Genomic DNA, 19,878 nt, shown 5'->3' with positions numbered 1-19,878 from the left:
ATATATATATATATATATGAGATAACTTATCCAATCTTTTATCCCGTATAACCAAACATGGGATAATTCCAATCCCATGGGACTAATAATCTCGTCCCACCTACCAAACGACCCCTTGTTTAACTTATAAATTTTAACACCGTTGATATAAATATTTTTTTTAGACTATTAGATTATCCAAATTGTATTACATATAACCATTCTTCATTAAAATGTGGGATTTGAACTACCTATTACAATAGGTTAAAATGACCCGACGATGTAAAAATAGTTTAGACTGACAGTGCATATGTTTTACTACTTATGTAGGTTTAAGACGATATCCAGTCATCTTGGCTTTGACAAATAAGTCACCATACGACGATCATGATCATTCATAGAAACTTGTACTTCATTCTTTCATTGCCTAAATATTTCTTCAACCTTTGTTTTGATAATATTGAAATTATTTACCAAATCCTATACTGCATGATTCGGCATACACATGGATTGGTATGTTATATATTCAGCTAACAGCACTAGTCATCCTTATGAAACAATTGATACACACACACAAGGGTTTAACCTTAAATAAAAAGAAAAATTCAGGAAGAAACTGTCCAACAGCAGGTGCAGTACATTGCAGTGACATATATGTTTAGCAGTTTAAATGCGATCTCCTTTTTTATGGTTATATTAAACACACACAAACACAAATAGATACGAAAAATGTGCATATATACATGGAAGAGTTAGTTTTGAGATGTCTCGTTAATCATAAAATATTCTAGTTACTCTTCTGTAAAAGTTGCTTAACTTATTTGGTACATCCTAGCCTTTTATTTGACTTATTGAATAGTACTTCCGATTGCTTTCTGAAATTTTTAGACCCGTTTGGCCATAAGAATTATTCACTTTTTTCAAAAATTAGTGTTAGGTAATGAAAATTCCAAATACAACTTGAAGTTGCATTTGGAATTTGAAAAATAAAAAAAAAAACTTGTTTTTCAAATTTTTCACTTTTTTCACAACCAAAACAAGTACATTTCAACAAAAAAAAAAATACTATTTGCAAAAACTATGGCCAAACACAACTCCAAAATTCCAAAAAAAGTGAAAAAGTTTTGGTGTCTATGACCAAACGCCTACTTAAAGAATATAGGAGAAATATCACACACGAAGTTGACCAATTTGATCCTAAAATCAAACTACGTGACCTACAGCAACATGCATAAACTGTATTAAATGAGAAAAATAAAAAAAATCTTCCAATGGATGGAACATCAAAAATAACCTTATTACGTTTATGTATATTGTGGGAATTTGGCTGACGAATAGAACATAAGCCGGAAGCAAAATCAAATGGGGATGTAGCTCAAATGGTAGAGCGCTCGCTTTGCATGCGAGAGGCACGGGGTTCGATCCCCCGCATCTCCACGCTTATTTTATTTATTATTTTCAGAACGGAAGTACTTTTCTGCCCAGGTAAAAGATAGATTATATATACTCATGTTGATGTTGCATATTTCTTGAGCTGAAGTCCTAACATGCACTGTTTTGGACCACATCGGAATGGTACATATAACCAACCCCTCAACATGTATGATGCAAGTTATAATACTTCATGTAAGTTGTAACCCTTGTTCATTCAAGTTTAATTCATCAGTACACGACTTAAAAGCAAAAAATTGGAAATGGTAACCGATGCGCGGTTAGAAATGTTCCAGGGAACTTGTGAAAATTCCAAGCAGTGCTACCAGTTATTGAAAAATTTCTAGTTTATAGTCCTTGTGATATTTAAGTAAACACTTTTAACCTTCAATTGCACTTCTAATCTCTTTCACTACTAAAAAACTGGCAAAAACCGTCGGTTTTTAGATAATTTTTTTAAATCTTTTTTTTTTTTAAGAAATCAAATGGGGATGTAGCTCAAATGGTAGAGCGCTCGCTTTGCATGCGAGAGGCACGGGGTTCGATCCCCCGCATCTCCACGCTATTTTCGGTTATTTTTCACGCAAAAATACGCGAAAAATATAATCATTTCTTATATTATTTTCTAAAATAAACCGACGGACTCTGTAGGTTTTTGGTTTTATTTGTTATTTTTTATTTTTTTTATAAAAAAAGTCTACAGAGTCCGTCGGTTTTTAGAGCAAAAAAACAGTATAAATTAAATTAATGTAAGTATTTGAACAAAGAACATGAATGGTCAAGTGGTAGAGCCCTTTAATGCCAAGGAGCCGGATTCGATTCCAAGTTGTTACATTTCATTATTTTATTTTAAAAAAAAAAAATCGACGGAGTCCGTCAGTTTTCGAAAAGCGACATAACGTATTCGAAAACCGACACACATGTTGCGTCGATTTTCCGTCGGTTTTCACTGAAAAACCGTCACCTGCACCTGAAGATGTGCTTCCTACTACTAGCTAATTCATGTAAGGACTGGTATTGCATACCAAAACTAAAAAGTTCTTTAAAGCATAACAAGAATCTACAAAGTTGAGGAAGAAGAAACACGAGTTACAAAACACGTAAACAGTAGACTCCAGTTTGAATATGAGCTTATTCACAAATAGTAGTAGTATAGCATATTCCTTGCAATTTGTGAATAAATCGAGCTGGTTGTAATTTATGATAGGCTAAAATAATAGGAAAATTTTCATAAAGGCTCATAAATACTGGTGAAAGCATAAAATACTTTATAATCTACAACTATTAACTAAATTATATAATCTACAATATATAAGGTAAATGAATAAATGAGAAACCCTTTGAATAAACAAAAATTCTCTTCGTGCACAATACCTCCAATAATCCATCTTTATATATTTTCATTCAATCAAATTCATTCTCCTTCTTGATATAATCTTGGTAGTAATACTACTTTTTTTATTTTCAATTTCATGTATTCTAAAAAACGATGGTAAATGCACAATAAATGATACTCCAACAACAATTCGTATATAAGATATAACATATTGATATATATGTTGGGATCGAAATAACAGGGCGACATGCGGAAGCCTAATAATTGCAAACCTTGAACACAATAAATCGAACAACAAATAAAATTGTACTAAAAGAGGCATAATATATTGATATGGTTTGGCCAACTGGCCTACATATGAGAAACTAATTAAAAAAATATTAAAACTATTAGGAAAACATCTCCCCTAAACAAGACTCGTTAAACGACTACATTGTGGATGTTATTATGTTTTATGTGAAAGAGATGGATCTTCAATTTATAGAAATCCGAAACTTTTCCTCCAAGAAAGGATTATTCGAAGAGATATTTTCCACCAAGGAAACCTTTTCCATCAAAAATATCATTTTGAAATAAAATAAAATTATGATAGAATCTAAATAAGGTAGGAAATTAAGGGGAAACCTTAACAATTATTACATATAATAGGGAAAAGAAAAAAAATCTCACGTAGAGCAGGGGTTTATCAAATTCCATGCTAAACAAGAACAGAAAATCGTCCATATTGTATTCTTGGGAATTATGGTCCTTTTCTCATGCTGATTCTCCCAGTTAAATTGAACTTCTTTGAGTCTTGATCCAGTCGACAAATTTACCAAACATCTTATTAGAACTCCCTCCTCCTTTGACACTAGTGTTAACCTTTGCTTGAAGGTCTAAAGCCCTTTCTTTAAATGTGGTATCTCCAAATAGCTTATCCAGCTTATTCTTGATTTCTTCTTTGCCAATAACTCCATCCTCATTTTTGTTAAATCCCAATCCCACTTTCCAAATATCACAAATATAACTCTGATTAAACAACTGGTCAGCAAAATAAGGCCAGCACAAGAAAGGCACCCCATTGCTTACGCTCTCGACCGTCGAATTCCATCCACAATGGCTCACAAAACAAGCAATAGAAGGATGCGCTAGCACCTTTTGTTGAGGGGCCCATTTCACAATATGGCCTCTATTGCCTACTCTGTCTTTAAAACCTTTGGGGTAAACGCTATCACCATTCAAAATTAGATTTTCTCGGACCACCCAGAGGAATCGTCGTTTGGACGATTCTAGCCCAAGTGCCAGCTCCTGGAATTGAGTTAAATCCAAGATTGTAAGGCTACCAAACGCGACATAAATGACAGAGTTATGTGGCTGCTGATCGAGCCAATTTAGGCAATTTGAGTCTTCGGGCCAGAAATGGCCCGTTGAAGATCCTAATCGATTGGTTGCCAAAAGGGGTCCTATTGGTGACATTTGAGGGAACATGGCAAATGCTTCAGGCTCCAGTTCCTTTGCGGAGTTACAAACGATCCAACTTGCGGATTTAACTCTTTCGGCGTTGTCATTTATGAGATCGAATATCACTCTCCTCAAGGCTGGATCAGGAAAGAAAGCCCATGTAAAGTCTGATGAGTTCATGATGGGCATGTTTGGTGATAGCTTAATCCCCTGTTTCTTCAAGATTGCTCCTGGAATGTAGATTTTGTTAGGAATCCAAAAGATCATACAACTAATTGGATACTCTTTCTAACCAGTATGTACTGATATTATATTATATGAACTATATAGATATGTCTAAGTTCCATTTTGCTCATTATGTTATTGTCTTAACAGGGGAACCTTCATTTCATTTTCGGGGAACAATGCATTAAGGAATGGTTTATTTCAATGGAACTAACTAGAGCTGAATACATGAGCTCAATTGATTTAGGTAGCTCTCTGCTTAAATAGGCATGAGGTAATAAATAGGTTGACCACTACATTAGACCATGCATCCACATCTAATTAAGCAGCTATTCTAAATCTAAGATCATGCTTAGCATGTTCCGATTTCGGAACCACGTTTATTAATTAAATCGTACTTTGATTTATGTACTCATCATCATCACCCTGTCCCTCCTACCAATGCTTAATTACATACTTAAAAACAAGAAATTGCATTCTAAATAAGAAGCCCTTGAATGAGCGAGGTTTTCCTGATAAAAAAATTTGCAGGCAATAAGTCTATGAATTTTGTTTATCCAATTTATAAGCAAGCCCTCCCTACCAATTTCTACCCAAACAGAGAAGGTGAGCACCTAGCGTGAAAGGTTGTTTCTTACCGAAACTTCCACATTGTCCTCATTCTGATTCAATAGATAAAACAAGATGGTTACCCATTGAGGCCTTAATGAAGTTGTTTGGTTTAGAACCAAATTATGCAGGGACTGTATACATGAGTTTGTAGTGTAGGGATTCGTAATATAACAAATGTACTATAGATATTATTTTTATTTGATGCTTGGTTTTGTAAGTTTCAGTATGAGTAATGATATTGTATTGATCGGGAATGATTCAACTAGGGATTCCTTGCTCAAAGATGTTCATTTCTATGTGTATCATATATATCACAAGACAGGGGTACTAAAATGGGATATATGGGAAATTTCAAATATATGCGTCTTTTTATCCCATAACTATATTAGGTATAAAATAACGGAAAAGGGTCAAAAATACCCCTGGTCTATTCGAAATGGGTCACTTATACCCTCCGTTAAATTTTCGAGTCAAAAATACTCTCGTCGTTACCAGACGAGGCCACAAATACCCCTCTGGTTAACGGCCTTCCACTTCATCCGATGTGGCAGTGCTACGTGGAAAAAAATTATCCACGTGGACTGCCACGTCAGCCTTTTGAATAGTTCAGGGATATTTTTGACCCCCCACCCAAAAAAAAAAAAAAAAGTTTTGATATATTTTTTTAATTTTTTCACCAACCACCCCCACCCCCCTTCCCCCCCCCCCCCCCCAAAAAAATTAAATTTTTTTATATATTTTTTTTTTGTTTCTACACCAATCCCCCCTCGTCCTCCCACCCCTCAGCACCCTCCCCCCCCCCCCCACCCCCCAACAAAAAAAATAGGTAACTTCTTTTCAAGATTTTTTTTTTGGGTGGTGGGTGGGTGGGTGGTGCAAAAAATCAAAAACAATTTTTTTTTAAAAGAAAATTAGTTTTTTTGGGTGGGTGGATGGAGTAAGAAACCAAAAAAAAAAACTCAAAACTTCCTTTCAAAAAAAATTGGGTTTTAAAAAAAAAATGAAATGTTTTTGGTTTTTTGCCCCCGCCCCCGCCCCCCCAACCCCACAAAAAATTATTTTTTTGAAAAGAAGTTTTGATTATTTATTTTTTTGGTTTCTTACTCCACCCAGCCACCCAAAAAATTAATTTTGTTTGAAAAAAAAAAGTTTTTGTTTTTTATTTTTTGCATCACCTACCCACCCACCACCCAAAAAAAAAATTGAAAAGAAGTTATGTATTTTTTTTGGGGGGCGGGGGGGGGGGGGGGGGGTGGGGGGGAGGACGAGGGGGAATTGGTGTAAAAACAAAAAAAAAAAATTTGGCGGGGAGAGGGAGAGGGAGTGGTTGGTAAAAAAAAAAATATTAAAACTTTTTTTTTTGGGGGGGAGGGGATGGGGGGTGGCAAGGGGAGGGGGCTGAGGGGTGGCTGGTGAAAAAAGAAAAAAAAAAAACTTTTATTAATTTTTTTTGTTTTTTTTTTTTGCGGGAGTGGGGGGTTAGGGGGTCAAAAATACCTCTGACCTATTCAAAAGGCTGGCGTGGCAGTCCACGTGGCACTGCCACATAGGATGAAGTAGAAGGTGGTTAACCAGAGGGGTATTTGTGGCCTCGTCTGGTAACGGCGAGGGTATTTTTGACCCGAAAATTTAACGGAGGGTATAAGTGACCCATTTCGAATAGTTCAGAAGTATTTTTGACCCTTTTCCCATAAAATAATATAACAGTTGGTGTAACAAATTATACTTATTAGGATTAGCTACGCAAGAGTCAAAATACAAAACCAAATACTGGATGATGCATGCAGTATCAAATTTAAACTTCAAACCCAACGAGTCCTCATTTTCTATGTAAATTTTCAAAAGTAAGACCTATTTTATAACAAGTGCTATGGAATAAATTCAACTAAGTAAAAAAATTAAAGGAGCTCACCATCGCTATCTATGATTCCATCATCAATGAGTTTTGGGATACTAAAAAAAGATGTTAGTGTAGCAGCTGCAGCTGGCCAGAAAGCAACTCGTCTAATGTTCAACTTTTCCGCAACTCCAAGTGCCCATCCCACATTTTGATCAGCTATAACACATGAAACTCCATTTTCATCAGGCTCATTAATCATTTTAATGACTTCCTCTAGTTTCCCAGGCATCACTTCACCAATTGCTTCTGTCAACTTTTTCAGGTCTGTTCTATCTTCCTCAGGTTCCAATCCATCTGGGATTGAAACTAAGTTTATCTTGTTCCGTACATTGTCGTTTTCGGATAATGCCTTCGTCACTCTTTTGTGATTGAATTCAGAGTTAACAAAGGTGATTTTGCAGCCCTCTTTGACTAACCACAAGGAGAGTTCCATTAAAGGAAGAACATGGCCTTGTGCTGGATAAGGTACAGCAACTATATGTGGTTGACTCATTTTTTTTTCTTTCTTGATTTCTTCCTAGCTTGCAGAGATTAAAGCTTATAGTTAGTGCATTATATAAGGGAGCCCAGAATCAGGAAGTAGGTTTTTAATTAAATGCTCCCTCAATTTATTATTTTCTATCTTTTCTAACGTTCCATATTCTACACCACAAATTTTAATGACATTTTGATGCATCACACACATCTTTTATCTAGTTTAAGGTCACAAGATTCCAAAAGTCTTCATTCATTGTCTTAAACTTCATGTCTGGTCTAACTAAGACACATAAAGTGAAACGTAGGGACTATAATCTAGCTCATATACATACTGACGAGTGACGACCTTCTTTTACTTTATCACAAGATTTTTACAATATTATTGTATTTTAACCTGTTAGCAAGTAAACTACAAAACTGATTTATTTTTCAGGTTACTAATACCATATATATGGAGAGTGAATTACATGTAATATACCTTTTAGGTGGGCTAGTTTATAGATATTGAATTCTTTTTAATATCAAGAATATGGACGTCCAAGATTGTGTTTCTACTAGTAGTATTTTCTTGGAACGTATATTACTAACATTCGTCCAACATTGTGTTTCTACTAGTAGTATTTTCTTGGAACGTATATTACTAACATTTACTAGTATTTTTCCAAGGGTACGTGGACTTAGTATATTACCAACACTATTGGATCAATAAAAATAATAGGGATATATTCTATTTCCTGATGTATTCTTCCCTAAATGTTGATACAAAGCTTGTAAATTGGCGTTATAAGAAAGCCCTATAGCCCTATGTCTGTGCTTTGAAGTGAATGTTGACATCGACTAAGCTGAGAAACTTCAATTTCATCGATCACTTTGTTATTTGCTCTTGTTTTCTTCTCATATAATCACTTACAGTGTGTTTTTGTATGACTAAGTTATTTTTCATTCGATATTTCATTAGAAAATGTAATATGAAGTTAACATTAAGAATAAAGGCAGGGAAAATAAATTTCGCTCACAAGTGAGGAAATCATTCTTCCTTTTTTATTTATTTATTATTATTCCTAAAAAATAATTTCCGACATACTAAACACTAGAAAATGATTTCCGTTTAAATATGACTTCCGGCATATCAATAGGCAAATATATACACCTTTATTCTTCAGTTGTTATGTGTTGCAACTTGCAAGTGCGTCTCACTATTATTATTTTTCTTGTATTAGGCGTTATATCCAATTTTATAGACGCCAAAAGTAGAATGCCAAAATAGAATCTTTAAGGAGGAATCCGCCCGAGGAGGGGCTCGCGTCTGATTAGCTAGTTGGTGAGGCAATAGCTTACCAAGGCGATGATCAGTAGCTAAAACAAATGTTGGACCTTCTAGATTACTTTTGGTAGGACGGCAATTAGACCAAGTACTTCCATCACAATTTATGTCGGACCAAATAGGCAAATATATGCACCTTTATTCTTCTGTTGTTATGTGTTGCAACTTGAAAGTACGTCTCAATATTATTCTTTTCCTTATATTAGGCGCTCTATCCAATTTTATAGACGCCAAAAGTAGCATGTCAAAAATAGAATCTTTCAAACGTAGCTTGGACCTTCTAGATTACTCTTGGTAGGACAGAAATTAGACCAAATACTTGCATCACAATTTCTGTCGGATCGTTTTAGTTCCAACAACGCGCTAGAAACTTGTTTTGGTGGATAAGGATGAAATTTAACTAAGGGGTCGTTACGTCGGAGGGATTAGGTGGATTATCTTGGTTAGAATTTGAGGTTACATTCATCTCATATGTGGTCGGAGGAATTAATTTAAACTGTCACTGCAATGTAATTAACAATTTCTCCTTCTTTTTTTTTTTTTTTTTTTTTGGTTAATTATATTATACACACATAAATAGATACGAGAAATATGCATATATACATGACACAATTAGTCTCGAAATGTCACGATGATCATAAAATATAGTTAGTCTTCATTTAAAGTTGCTGCTTAACTTATTTAATTTGATACAGAATCCTAGCCTTTTATTTTGACTTATTAAATAGTACTTCCTAATGTTTTTTGAAATTTAAAGAATGTAGGACAATTTGTGCATTGGGCCGCCTCCTTTTTACAGGAGAAATATCACTCAAAAAGTTTGCCAATTTGATCCTAAAATCAAACTCCGTGAACTACAGCAAGATGCATAAACTGTAATAAATAAATAAAACATCTTCCAATGAATGGACCAAAAAAGCTAAAACTAACGTAATTAGGTTTTTGTATCGGCTTAATATGAAATACGTGGGAAGTCAAAGCAAAAGGGGATGTAGCTCAAATGGTAGAGCGCTCGCTTTGCATGCGAGAGGCACGGGGTTCGATCCCCCGCATCTCCACATAAATGTTTTTATTTATTTTTCAAAACAGAATTGTTTTTCTACCCAGAAAAAAAATCCATTACATATACTCATATTGCCTATTTTCTTGACCTAATCAATGCACATTGTTGTTTTGGACCATCTGGAATGGCACATCACACTAATCCCCTCAACGTGCATGATGCAAGTTATATTACATCATGTAAATAAGTTTTAACTCAAGTTCATTCATTTTTAATTCAGCGATCCCCTATATCTCCGTATAGATTTTTTTTTTTTAAACTAAAAGAAAAAATTATTTATTTTTTCAGAACAGAAGTGTATTTTTACCCAGAAAAAAGATTCACTATGAGCCAGTTTGGATTGGCTTATAAGTTGCTTATAAGCTGTTTTCAGCTTTTTTTAGTGTTTGACTGGCCAACTTAAAGTCATTTTGTGCTTAAAATAAGCTCAAAAAAATAATTGGGCCCATTTGACCTAGCTTATCTAAAGCAGCTTATAAGCTGAAAACAGCTTATAAGCCAAAAAAAATAAGTTAGACTACCCCATTTTTTTTAGCTTATAAGCTGCAAACAGCTTATAGGCATAAGCCCATCCAAACAGGCTCTATATATACTCATGATGCATATTAGTTTAAAAAAAATATCTATTTATTCAGAACAGAAGTGTATTTTTACCCAGAAAAAAGATTCACTATATATACTCATGATGCATATTTTCTTGACTAATCAATGCACATTATGTTTTGGACCATATCGGGATGGTACATACCACGAATCCTCTCAACGTGTATGATGCAAATTATATCACATCATGCAAGTTGTAATTTGTGTCCATTCATATTTAATTCATGGATCCCTGCATCTCCATATACATTTTTCATTAAAATTTTCAGAATAGAAGTATTTTCTACCTGGGCAAAAGATCCACAATATATACTCATGTTGCATATTTTCTTGACCTAATCAATGCACATATTGTTTTGGACCATCTTTGAATGGTGCATACAACCAGTCCCTCAACATGTATGATGCAAGTAACATCATGTAAGTTGTAACCCTTACAATAACAACAACAAACTCACAAGTGAGGTCATTTCCCCCATCTTTGGTAAGGTAGAGTTTATTTCCGTAGACCCTCGGCTCAAAGGAAGATAAAAAGGAGGCAGTAGCAACAAGCATAAACAACAGCAAGATAATAAGATAACCGAGACTAAGAAACAACAAGTAATAATAGAGAACTAAGAATAAGAAAGTGCAAGAGTAGTACTACTACCCAGGGATGGAAAAGAAATAAATCCGACTACCTACTAACCTTCTATCCTAACTCTCGACCTCCACACGCTCCCATCAAGGATCATGTCTTCGGTGAGCTGAAGTTGTGCCATGTCCTGCCTAATCACCTAACCCAGTACTTCCTAGACCTATCTCCACCCCTCCTCAAGTTCACTATGGCCAACCTCTCAACCTCCTTAACAGGGCATCTTCACATGCTCGAACCATCTCAGTTTCACTTCTCGTATCTTGTAAGTTGTAACCCTTGCCCATTCATATTTAACTCATCTATCCCCCGCATCTAAATTTATTTATTCAGAACAGAAGTGTTTTTTAACCCGGACAAAAGATCCATTATATATACTGATGTATCATGTTGCATATTTTCTTGACCTTAAATCAACATTATTATTTTTGATCATCTCGGAATGGTACATACCACCAATCTCCTATGTATGATGCAAGTTATATCATGTAAGTTTTTACCTTGTTCATTCATATTTAATTCATCGTTCCACCGCATCTTCATATAAAGTATTTTACTTATTTTTCAAAACAGAAGTGTTTTTCTACCGAGGCAAAAGGTCCACTTTATACTCATGTTGCACATTTATATTAACCTAATCAATGCACGTAGTTATTTTGGACCAACTCGGAGGGGAACATACCACCAATCCCCTCAATTCCACCGAGGCAAAAGATCCACTTTATACTCATGTTGCACATTTATATTAACCTAATCAATGCACGTAGTTATTTTGGACCAACTCGGAGGGGAACATACCACCAATCCCCTCAACATTTATGATGCAAGTTGCATCATGTCAGTTGTAGCACTTATTTGATCATATTTAATGCACCCGTACAAGACTTAAAAGCAAAAAATTGGATACGGTAACGATGCGTGGTTGGAAATGTATAAGGGAACTAGTGAAATTCCATGCAGTGCACGTGGTGATGTGCTTACTAGTACTAGCAAACCCATGTAAGATCCGGTAGTTCATAAGTTGCAAAAATTTGAAAAATTCTTTAAAGCATAACCGGAATCTAAAAGATTGAGGAAGAAGAAACACGCCAGTTTGAGTATGAGCTCATTCACAAATAGTATAGCAGCAGTAGTAGTATACTACTAGTAGTAGTAGTGTAGGCATATTTCTTGCAATTTGTGAATGAATCGAGCTGGTTGTAATCTTGAGAAAATCGATTTCATAGGCAAAATTAACCATTTCTTACACAAAACTCAAAAGGATTCTTATCAAATCCAATATGATGGCACCAGCAAAATGATGTCTACTTTACATATCTTGCAGTTTGAGGCCACCTTTCAAAAAAAGGGGGGGAAATGGGAGAGAAAAGTAACAACACCAATCTCAAATAAGGTTTTGGTGATCATGGTCACTTCTACATAAATTGGTATTAATAGTTGCTGAAATAACATGCGAAAATTACAGCTTCAATTCACTTAGCCTCACATGATTATATAATACAAACCGTTTCCAGTTTAGCATAGACAAAATTGAATCTGAAGTAGATTATTACAACTTCAGCTTGACCCAACCGATTCCATAGGCAAAACTGCATCATCATTTGAAGCACAATCTCATCGGCAACAGGGGAGATCTGTCCTGACAGAACAAAAGTTCTAATCATATATTTAGCCAATTCCGGTTCGCAATAACTACCTTGTTACACATTCAATAATACACCATCTGTATATGGATTTTATTCTTTTTTTTCTTTTTTGACAAGGAAAATGAAATGTAGCAACTGGAATCGAACCCAAGTATGGACTATTCCTTTTTTTTTTTCCCTCCTAATAATCTGTGTTCTACTCCACCTAACTAAGCTGTGAAAGATAATTCCTCATCAAACTCTACAGCAAAAAGAGAGTAAAATTTACCTCTAATCACAACACACAAACATCGGAAGATATGCAAAGCTTCGAGTCAGCCCCACCACTGATTACACTTTCTCCTTTCCACCAATCCGCACATAATACCTGTATTGACAGACTGATGTTTAGGAAATACTAATGAATAGAACAAATACTCTTAAACCAGATCTTACAAGGTAAAAAATAGTACCTTGTCCTTGTGAGTATCAATGACAGCAAGGGGCCACTGCAATACAAATTGTTTTACCCAGGAATGGAAAACGTAAGTGTTTATAGAAAGTCATACTAATCATTATAGAGACGTTAAAAGTATAGCACTAACCGCAGTTCTCAAGTCCCATAACATTACTTTCCCATCATACGATGCAGAAACCAAGTGAAACCATGACTTTTCATGCCACTTGCAGGCGGATATCCAAGAACCGTGTGATGAGAACTGATAGACAGGCGCCGAAGTACCTGTTAAGTGATACATGAAAGAATTTTTTTAATATATCGGTGTGTGATGTAATTAAGGTCATCAGTTACTTGAACAATAAACACAAAGAAAAGATATGTAAGCACAGAGAGACAGGGAGTTAAAGTTCAAGTGGGTGTTTATAAGTGCTTCTGCAAGTTGAACAGAAAGAAAGAAACCTGGTTTGCGAGGATCCCATATCCTAAGAATGGGATCAGAACCACCAGCAGCAATGAGGGCAGAACCTTCACCTCCAACACCAAGGCAATTAATGACTTTGTCGCAGTACTGTTGAATAGGAAGGTGATCATTATCCATACTTTTAGGACAATACAGTTTCAACTTTCAAGCTCTCAACAGAATAGACTTTACAAAAATACTATACGTCTTGGGATTAAAAAATGTTCAAAAATCGGCAACTTATTATGATGGGCGGTATCTTTTTCTTCAAGATGGTGTAATTTTAAAATATAATTGTTGACTGCCAAAGAGAAATATTATCTCTGACAGAAAGTGAAAGCAATATCAACAGGAATAGTATACAAGTTGGTAAATTTAATTTGCCCCCTCCAATCCATATGTAAGTAATTTTAGGAAATACTATCCCCTACAATCTACATGCACAGGACAGTAGAGATGTGACTGGAAGAAGAGAAGAAAAGAGATGGAAGGTCACCAGGTTCAATGAATCCTTGCCCATCTCAACATCCCATCTTCTAATAGAGTGATCCCACGATGCTGAATAAATTGTTTCATCTTGTGGCCACACCACGGAAGAGACACATTGTGTATGTCCTACAAGTGTAGATTTAGCCGCCTCCTGTGAGCATAAGATGTGATAGAATTTTTTGAGTACACAATTAGGATAACAAACATTAAAAAATATTTTAAAAATAAAAGAGAGAACAATAGAAGGAAGAGAGAGAGAGAGAGAGAGAGAGAGAGAAAACTAAGATCAAGCACGAGTGATATAATAAGAGGAGATAACGCCTCTCCTGCTTGCCAAAGACCGACATATTTCAAAATCAATTCCAAAATTATTTTGGCCCTTCAGACGCATTGATGAACATTGTCACTTGAGGAAATCAGAAGGCTGTTTGTCTTTCACCAAAAGGGACACAAGATTTTGCTAATCAATATCAATTGTCAATGTGATACAACATAGAGAATCAAAATTGTTGCTGAAACAACTGTGAAGAGAAGAATATAATGGCAACAAAGGAAGGAACAAGGGAGGAAGCTAGGGAACAGAGCGGGGTGACAGGTAGGGGGAAGGAAGAAGAACAAATACTCCCTCCAGTTCCAGTTTATGTGATAGCATGTTAAGGTTACAAGTTTCAAAAACTTTATAGTCACACAATGTTATGGCATATAATGTTATGGCATATTTTAGACCACATGTTCCAAAATTCTTCATTTCTTTCTAAACTCCGTGCCGGTTCAAACTATGTCACATAATTCGCGGGAGTAGCAAGACAAAATTGGAGGCGCAGCAGCAAGTAGGGTGGGACAATTGGATGGGTGTCGTAGATAAGATGTAGGATGGAAAAGGGTGCAGAAGTAGGGTTTAGGGAAGAATAGGTTTTGCAAAAAAGTAAAAGTAGATTGTTTTGTTAGAACCGACACATTATCCTTATTAAACAGGTCATGGATTTTTATACACTACACGGCATGAAATAGATGTATTTTTCTATCTTTAACATAGAACGTTAAAAGGAATCTAGTCATACTTCTAATTGAAGATCTTCCTCTTGGGCATCCTTCTTCCTTTTTTTGACTGAAACTACATCACCTGTATCTGAGCCACTTGCTTGCCACAAAGCTATTTGGCAATCCCAGGACCCTGAACAAACCTGTCAAAATAATAAATACTGGGAGTCAGTAAAAGTTCTTAGAATCAATTTCGTAATTGAAAAGCTTCAAATGATCAATTAAGTGAAGAGATGCACGACCGTATCTCCAGCAGGATTTGCTGCAACACTTTGGACAGAAGCAGTATGTCCATGTAAAATCTTAAAGGCTCTAATCCTCTTTATCTGATCCAAAGACTCATCTGCATCAAACTTTTAAGCCAAACATATACTAATTAAAGGAAGATCATGAATTAGGCAGTGAGTTATATGTAGTGCAGGCACGTCATGTTACCTTCCAGAGCCGCAGTGTCCTATCCTTGGAAGCCGTGGCTACTATTTGATCAGCACCACTTTGAGGCACTAAAGAAAATAAAAGGTATAAAAATGATAAACACAGAGACAGAGTTGCGGAAGAGATGAAGCACAAAGAAGATATCCAGGAGAAATTCAAACTATATTTCCACATGCTGGTAAAAGTTTTTGGTATCCAATGTATTTCAGCATTGCAAGGCAAGCTAATAGAATGGATATCAACAAGAGATATTAACCGAAAACGAAACATCAAAAGCAGGTGATCTGGGAGTATGAACATGGTATCACAGAGAAATGATAATGGCAGCAGATGGTAAAGCATAATGCTAGAAAGCGAGCAACTGCGGAGAAACTATCTCCCACTTATACCTCTTGGTTTGACAACACAAACAGAAGTAATTGCACCAGTATGGCCCTCCAATAGATGTGTACAAGATCCGGCAGCCTTCCATATTCTGAGTAGCACTATCAAATGTTAGGTTGACACAATAACAAAAAACAAATAAAGCCGAGTTCTGAACCAAAAATGAAATTAGCAAAAGAATATACAATCAGCAGATTACCTTCCAAAACCATCATAACATCCAGTCAAAACAAACCTGTCAGATCACAAATACATCTTGTCAGTTAAGCTAATGGTTCACTGTATGGAAAGAAGACCATTATTACATTCTTAACATCACCATCCAATATTTTAGGACAAAGAAGCACATGGAGGTTGAATTTTACCTCAAAAACACTTGGAAAAAAAGCAGCACAATATAATAATATCAAAAATGTTCTCCTCAGAAATCTAGAGAGATCCAATAGCCAGAGACATGAAACCATTCCATTTAGTTATATAATGCAGACTCTGTATTTTTTATTTTTTGGATAAACCTATATTCTCTTTCAGTAAAGAAGTTCCATTAGAAGCATACATGTATCAAATCTTAAATATATTAGAGAAAGAAAGATATACAAGGGGGTGAAAATTACAAGGATCACTCTGAAGATTCTAGAAAAACAAATCTCACACTCATGCTTACTTAGAATTAGAACCATCAACTGCACTGACCCAATCGTCATGCAAAGATGGCTCTTCTTGTTTTCTTGGAGCCACAGCTCTAATGTACTCAATCTCTAATATTTTCTCCTGTAAAATATATAGAAAAAAAGTAAGAAACATAATAAGGAATATAAGAGCCACTAATAAGTGTATAATTACTTAAGTAAAACGTATTGTCAAAAATCTCAATGGCTTGTGACTGAAAAAGCCACTTCTGGCTAGTGAATGAGAACATAAGAGAAACAACTAGGAAGGAACTAGAATTACAGAGTAGCAGTACTTCTATAACCTTCAGGTATGTATATACTCTTTGCAATACGTACAATTATTTCAAACAACTCGTAAGTGAAGGTCAACTATCTGTATCATTTCCGGAAAGAAAATGTTTTCACATTACACTATACTGACTACAATTTTTTGTATTGATTGGTACTACACTGCCTACAATTTTGAAACAGAACTTTTAATACTTTGGAGTTGGGAGGTGCAAAAGCACATAATAGGAGACAGTATATGTTTGGATTTTTCTACAAGTTTGAAACTCCAATAAAAGATACAATTGCGAGCATAAAAAGAATAAAAACCTATGAAATAATGCAAAAGAACAATCCCACTAGCAGCAGCCAGTAGATGCTTTGTGGAATTAGAAATAAATCCAAGTAACGGGGGGGCAGCATTTGAGCTAATCCAACTGTTGGTACAAGTTCAGCTCGAGCTTGGGCCACTTATATCAACTTTATGACTGGCTATTCATCTTTTTCTATAGATTTATTATTATTATTATTATTATTATTATTATTATTATTATTATTATTATTATTATTATTATTATTGTTATTGTTGTTGTTGTTGTTGTTGTTGTTATTTGGTAAGTTCTAGAGTTCATTATTATCATTCTCCACCAGTCATTATGCTCAGACAAATTGAAGCAACAAACTTTAAGCAGAATGTCATTACACATTAATGGCGCCACACAACAAAAACACACTTCTATTATTGTGTTTAAAATCAATGTTAACATCAATGTATAGAGTTCATTCTATATTTCCTTTGGAAACAAGATTAACTGGCTTCCATAAGTATCTTTTTATTTTTGAGTCAGTCTGAAGAGACAAAACAGTTCATTCTATATTTAGTTTGGAAACAAGATTAACCAGCTTCCAAAAGCATCTTTTGATTTTTAAGTTGGTCTGAAGAGACAAAACAGTAACACTGGAACTGTGGTCATTTTAAATGTCACGAAGTGATTTCAGGAGAGACGCTTACAGCTGAAATGCCCTTGGCAAGGAGAAACTCTTCAAGTGACATGCGGACCAGTTCTCCATCAATGAGAAAATCAAAAGGCTCAGGATTCCACTCATCCTTTCCTAATAACATCAAATGACAAACAGGTAAGCATACTAGTAAGAACACAGGTAGGAGAATAGATGAGCAGACAATACAGTTCTTGTCCAGTATACATGAGATCAACAACAATAACAACAACATACCCAGTGAAATCCCACAATGTGAGGTCCAGGGAGGGTAAAGTATACGCAGACCTTACCCCCTACCTTGGAAGGGAGGGTAAAGTATACATGAGATCAGGTCCTTTATTTAATTAAATATGAACCTGACTCGTTTATCTCTGATCCCAAATCTAGACACAATATACATTTTGATAGAGTCATTTCTAAGTATAAAGCTGCTCAATTATGGCACCGTAACCCATAATAACAAAGCTCTCGGACCACAACCAACAACCTATTCAACTTGTTAATGTAGGTTAACAACTACTCATTTTAAGCAATTTACAAGCTCGTAGCTTAATCAAGTGAGTTAAACCAATCAATTAAGCCAAATTGACAATTAACATAAGCTCTGCACAACAGTAGCATTGAACCGTCATATCCCACAAACATCTATTTCAGCATCAACAACCAAATCCTCTGTAATTATAATTAACAAAAAAGAACATCCATTTTCATTAAAAACTCAAAACTAATTGCCTAGTGTGGCTTATCTCTTCTGTGTGGTTTGCGGGCTGTTGGACAGGAGCGAGGTTTTACCCTGTGCGCATCCGAAGGATAGCGGCTGGGGGTTCCTTTGACATTAAACAAAAAACCATATTACACAACCAATAAATCAACTACGTCTAAGTCCCAAACTAGACGGGGTCAGCTATATGAATCCTCCTCTCTGTACATTTCGCTTAGCAAAATTAAAAAATACTCATTTGAAGAAATTTACTAGCTCGTAGCTTAAACAAGTGAGTTAAACCAACCAATTAAGCCAAATTGACAATTAACATGAGCTATGTACAACTGTAGAGTTGAACCATCATTACCCACAAACATCTATTTCAGCATGAACGACCATGTCCTTTGTAATTACAACAACAACAACAGCAACATGCCCAGTGTAATCCCACAAGTGGGGCCTGGGGAGAGTAGAGTGTACGCAGACCTTACCCCTACCCCGTGTAGGTAGAGAGACTGTTTGGAAAGACCCTTGACTCAAGAAAAGTATTTTAAAACAGTTTGAAAGAAAAAAAAAAATGAAATATGGAAAAGAAGCAGAAATGGGAACTACTAGGTAAAGTAGTTCATAGCATTCAGAAAAAAAAGAAACAGTAACAACAGCAAAAAACAAATGTGATAACCAAAGCAGAAGAAATACCGTGTGGTAATAGAAATCGAAGAAGAATGAAATTGTTAATACTACAGGTAGGGAAGGAGAGATAGCTACAACAGAAACTAGGCTGCACATTACCACCAAGCCTATCATGGAGAACCATTTCCTCTGTAATTAAAATTAACTTTTTTACAACAAAAAAAAGAGCCATAATCTAACAACTCAAACTATGTTACACAACCAACGAATAAACTAGTTGGAGTCAACACATTCAGCATAGCGGGCAGAAAGAGTTAGAAGAAAAAGTTACCGGCTTTAAGGAGGTTGTTGAGAATGGAAGAGAGGCCTAATCTGGTGAGGTTAGAGGGAACAGCAATGGAATTAGGTGGGGCATTAAAGGGGGCTTTCAACTTCGTCACGAACCGGACCTGTATACGCCTTGCAGCCTTGTCATCAATATCCATTACAGATAAGGATATAGTGGAATTACGAAGACGTTCACCCTCAAATTAATCTGAGATACGGTTGAGGAAGCTTAGATTTTAACAGCTTGTGTGGGAGGTGGGTATCAACTAGGGTTTAACGGAATTTTTTAAGTATTGTGGGTTTATGGCACTCCTGCAGGAAATGAGGCAAGAAAAAAGGAAAATAAGTAGAAGTACA

General features: G+C 35.5%; 2 protein-coding genes and 3 non-coding genes across 7 annotated transcripts; 3 read left to right on the top strand and 2 right to left on the bottom strand.

Annotated features, from left to right (window-relative positions):
- Positions 1-1,343: 1,343 nt before the first annotated feature.
- TRNAA-UGC (transfer RNA alanine (anticodon UGC)) lies at positions 1,344-1,416 on the top strand. Its single transcript has one exon. It is a non-coding gene; the product is annotated as a tRNA-Ala (tRNA).
- A 481-nt stretch (positions 1,417-1,897) lies between these two features.
- Positions 1,898-1,970, top strand: TRNAA-UGC (transfer RNA alanine (anticodon UGC)). The gene has a single exon. It is a non-coding gene; the product is annotated as a tRNA-Ala (tRNA).
- A 1,304-nt stretch (positions 1,971-3,274) lies between these two features.
- LOC132623683 (UDP-glycosyltransferase 83A1-like) lies at positions 3,275-7,466 on the bottom strand. Its single transcript, XM_060338476.1, has 2 exons — positions 6,936-7,466; positions 3,275-4,416 (listed from the first exon to the last, which is right to left on the bottom strand). The coding sequence occupies exons 1-2, from the start codon at positions 7,414-7,416 to the stop codon at positions 3,518-3,520; spliced, it is 1,380 nt and encodes a 459-aa protein (XP_060194459.1). The 5' UTR covers positions 7,417-7,466; the 3' UTR covers positions 3,275-3,517.
- Positions 7,467-9,709: 2,243 nt separating this feature from the next.
- On the top strand, positions 9,710-9,782 carry TRNAA-UGC (transfer RNA alanine (anticodon UGC)). The gene has a single exon. It is a non-coding gene; the product is annotated as a tRNA-Ala (tRNA).
- A 2,626-nt stretch (positions 9,783-12,408) lies between these two features.
- On the bottom strand, positions 12,409-19,869 carry LOC132623186 (ribosome biogenesis protein WDR12 homolog). 3 transcript variants are annotated; one of them, XM_060337904.1, is made up of 14 exons: positions 19,526-19,869; positions 17,869-17,969; positions 16,583-16,689; positions 16,118-16,153; positions 15,924-16,009; positions 15,535-15,602; positions 15,342-15,452; positions 15,120-15,242; positions 14,066-14,209; positions 13,569-13,677; positions 13,255-13,391; positions 13,123-13,158; positions 12,939-13,037; positions 12,409-12,680 (listed from the first exon to the last, which is right to left on the bottom strand). In XM_060337904.1, the coding sequence occupies exons 1-13, from the start codon at positions 19,677-19,679 to the stop codon at positions 12,945-12,947; spliced, it is 1,305 nt and encodes a 434-aa protein (XP_060193887.1). In that variant the 5' UTR covers positions 19,680-19,869; the 3' UTR covers positions 12,409-12,680; positions 12,939-12,944. The 3 variants fall into 3 exon arrangements, with proteins under 3 accessions (XP_060193887.1, XP_060193886.1, XP_060193885.1); XM_060337903.1 differs by having other exon boundaries at positions 12,409-12,663; positions 19,526-19,868; XM_060337902.1 differs by having other exon boundaries at positions 12,409-12,658; positions 19,526-19,867.
- Positions 19,870-19,878: the final 9 nt, after the last annotated feature.

This window comes from Lycium barbarum, chromosome 12 (genome assembly GCF_019175385.1).
Source record: "Lycium barbarum isolate Lr01 chromosome 12, ASM1917538v2, whole genome shotgun sequence".
NCBI classification, from domain to species: Eukaryota; Viridiplantae; Streptophyta; class Magnoliopsida; order Solanales; family Solanaceae; genus Lycium; species Lycium barbarum.
Note: the sequence above shows the minus strand (reverse complement) of the source record. Positions and strands in the feature narration are given on the sequence as shown.

Excerpts from the sequence above, each read along its gene's own strand:
- LOC132623186 (XM_060337904.1), bottom strand. The coding sequence starts at position 19,679 with ATGGATATTGATGACAAGGCTGCAAGGCGTATACAGGTCCGGTTCGTG. Across the intron at positions 15,453-15,534 it reads GGACACTGCGGCTCTGGAAG|TTTGATGCAGATGAGTCTTT; the intron begins GTAACATGACGT and ends TTGGCTTAAAAG. Across the intron at positions 13,678-14,065 it reads GCAAGGATTCATTGAACCTG|TACTGCGACAAAGTCATTAA; the intron begins GTGACCTTCCAT and ends CCTATTCAACAG.
- LOC132623683 (XM_060338476.1), bottom strand. The coding sequence starts at position 7,416 with ATGAGTCAACCACATATAGTTGCTGTACCTTATCCAGCACAAGGCCAT. Across the intron at positions 4,417-6,935 it reads TGGAATCATAGATAGCGATG|GAGCAATCTTGAAGAAACAG; the intron begins GTGAGCTCCTTT and ends TCTACATTCCAG.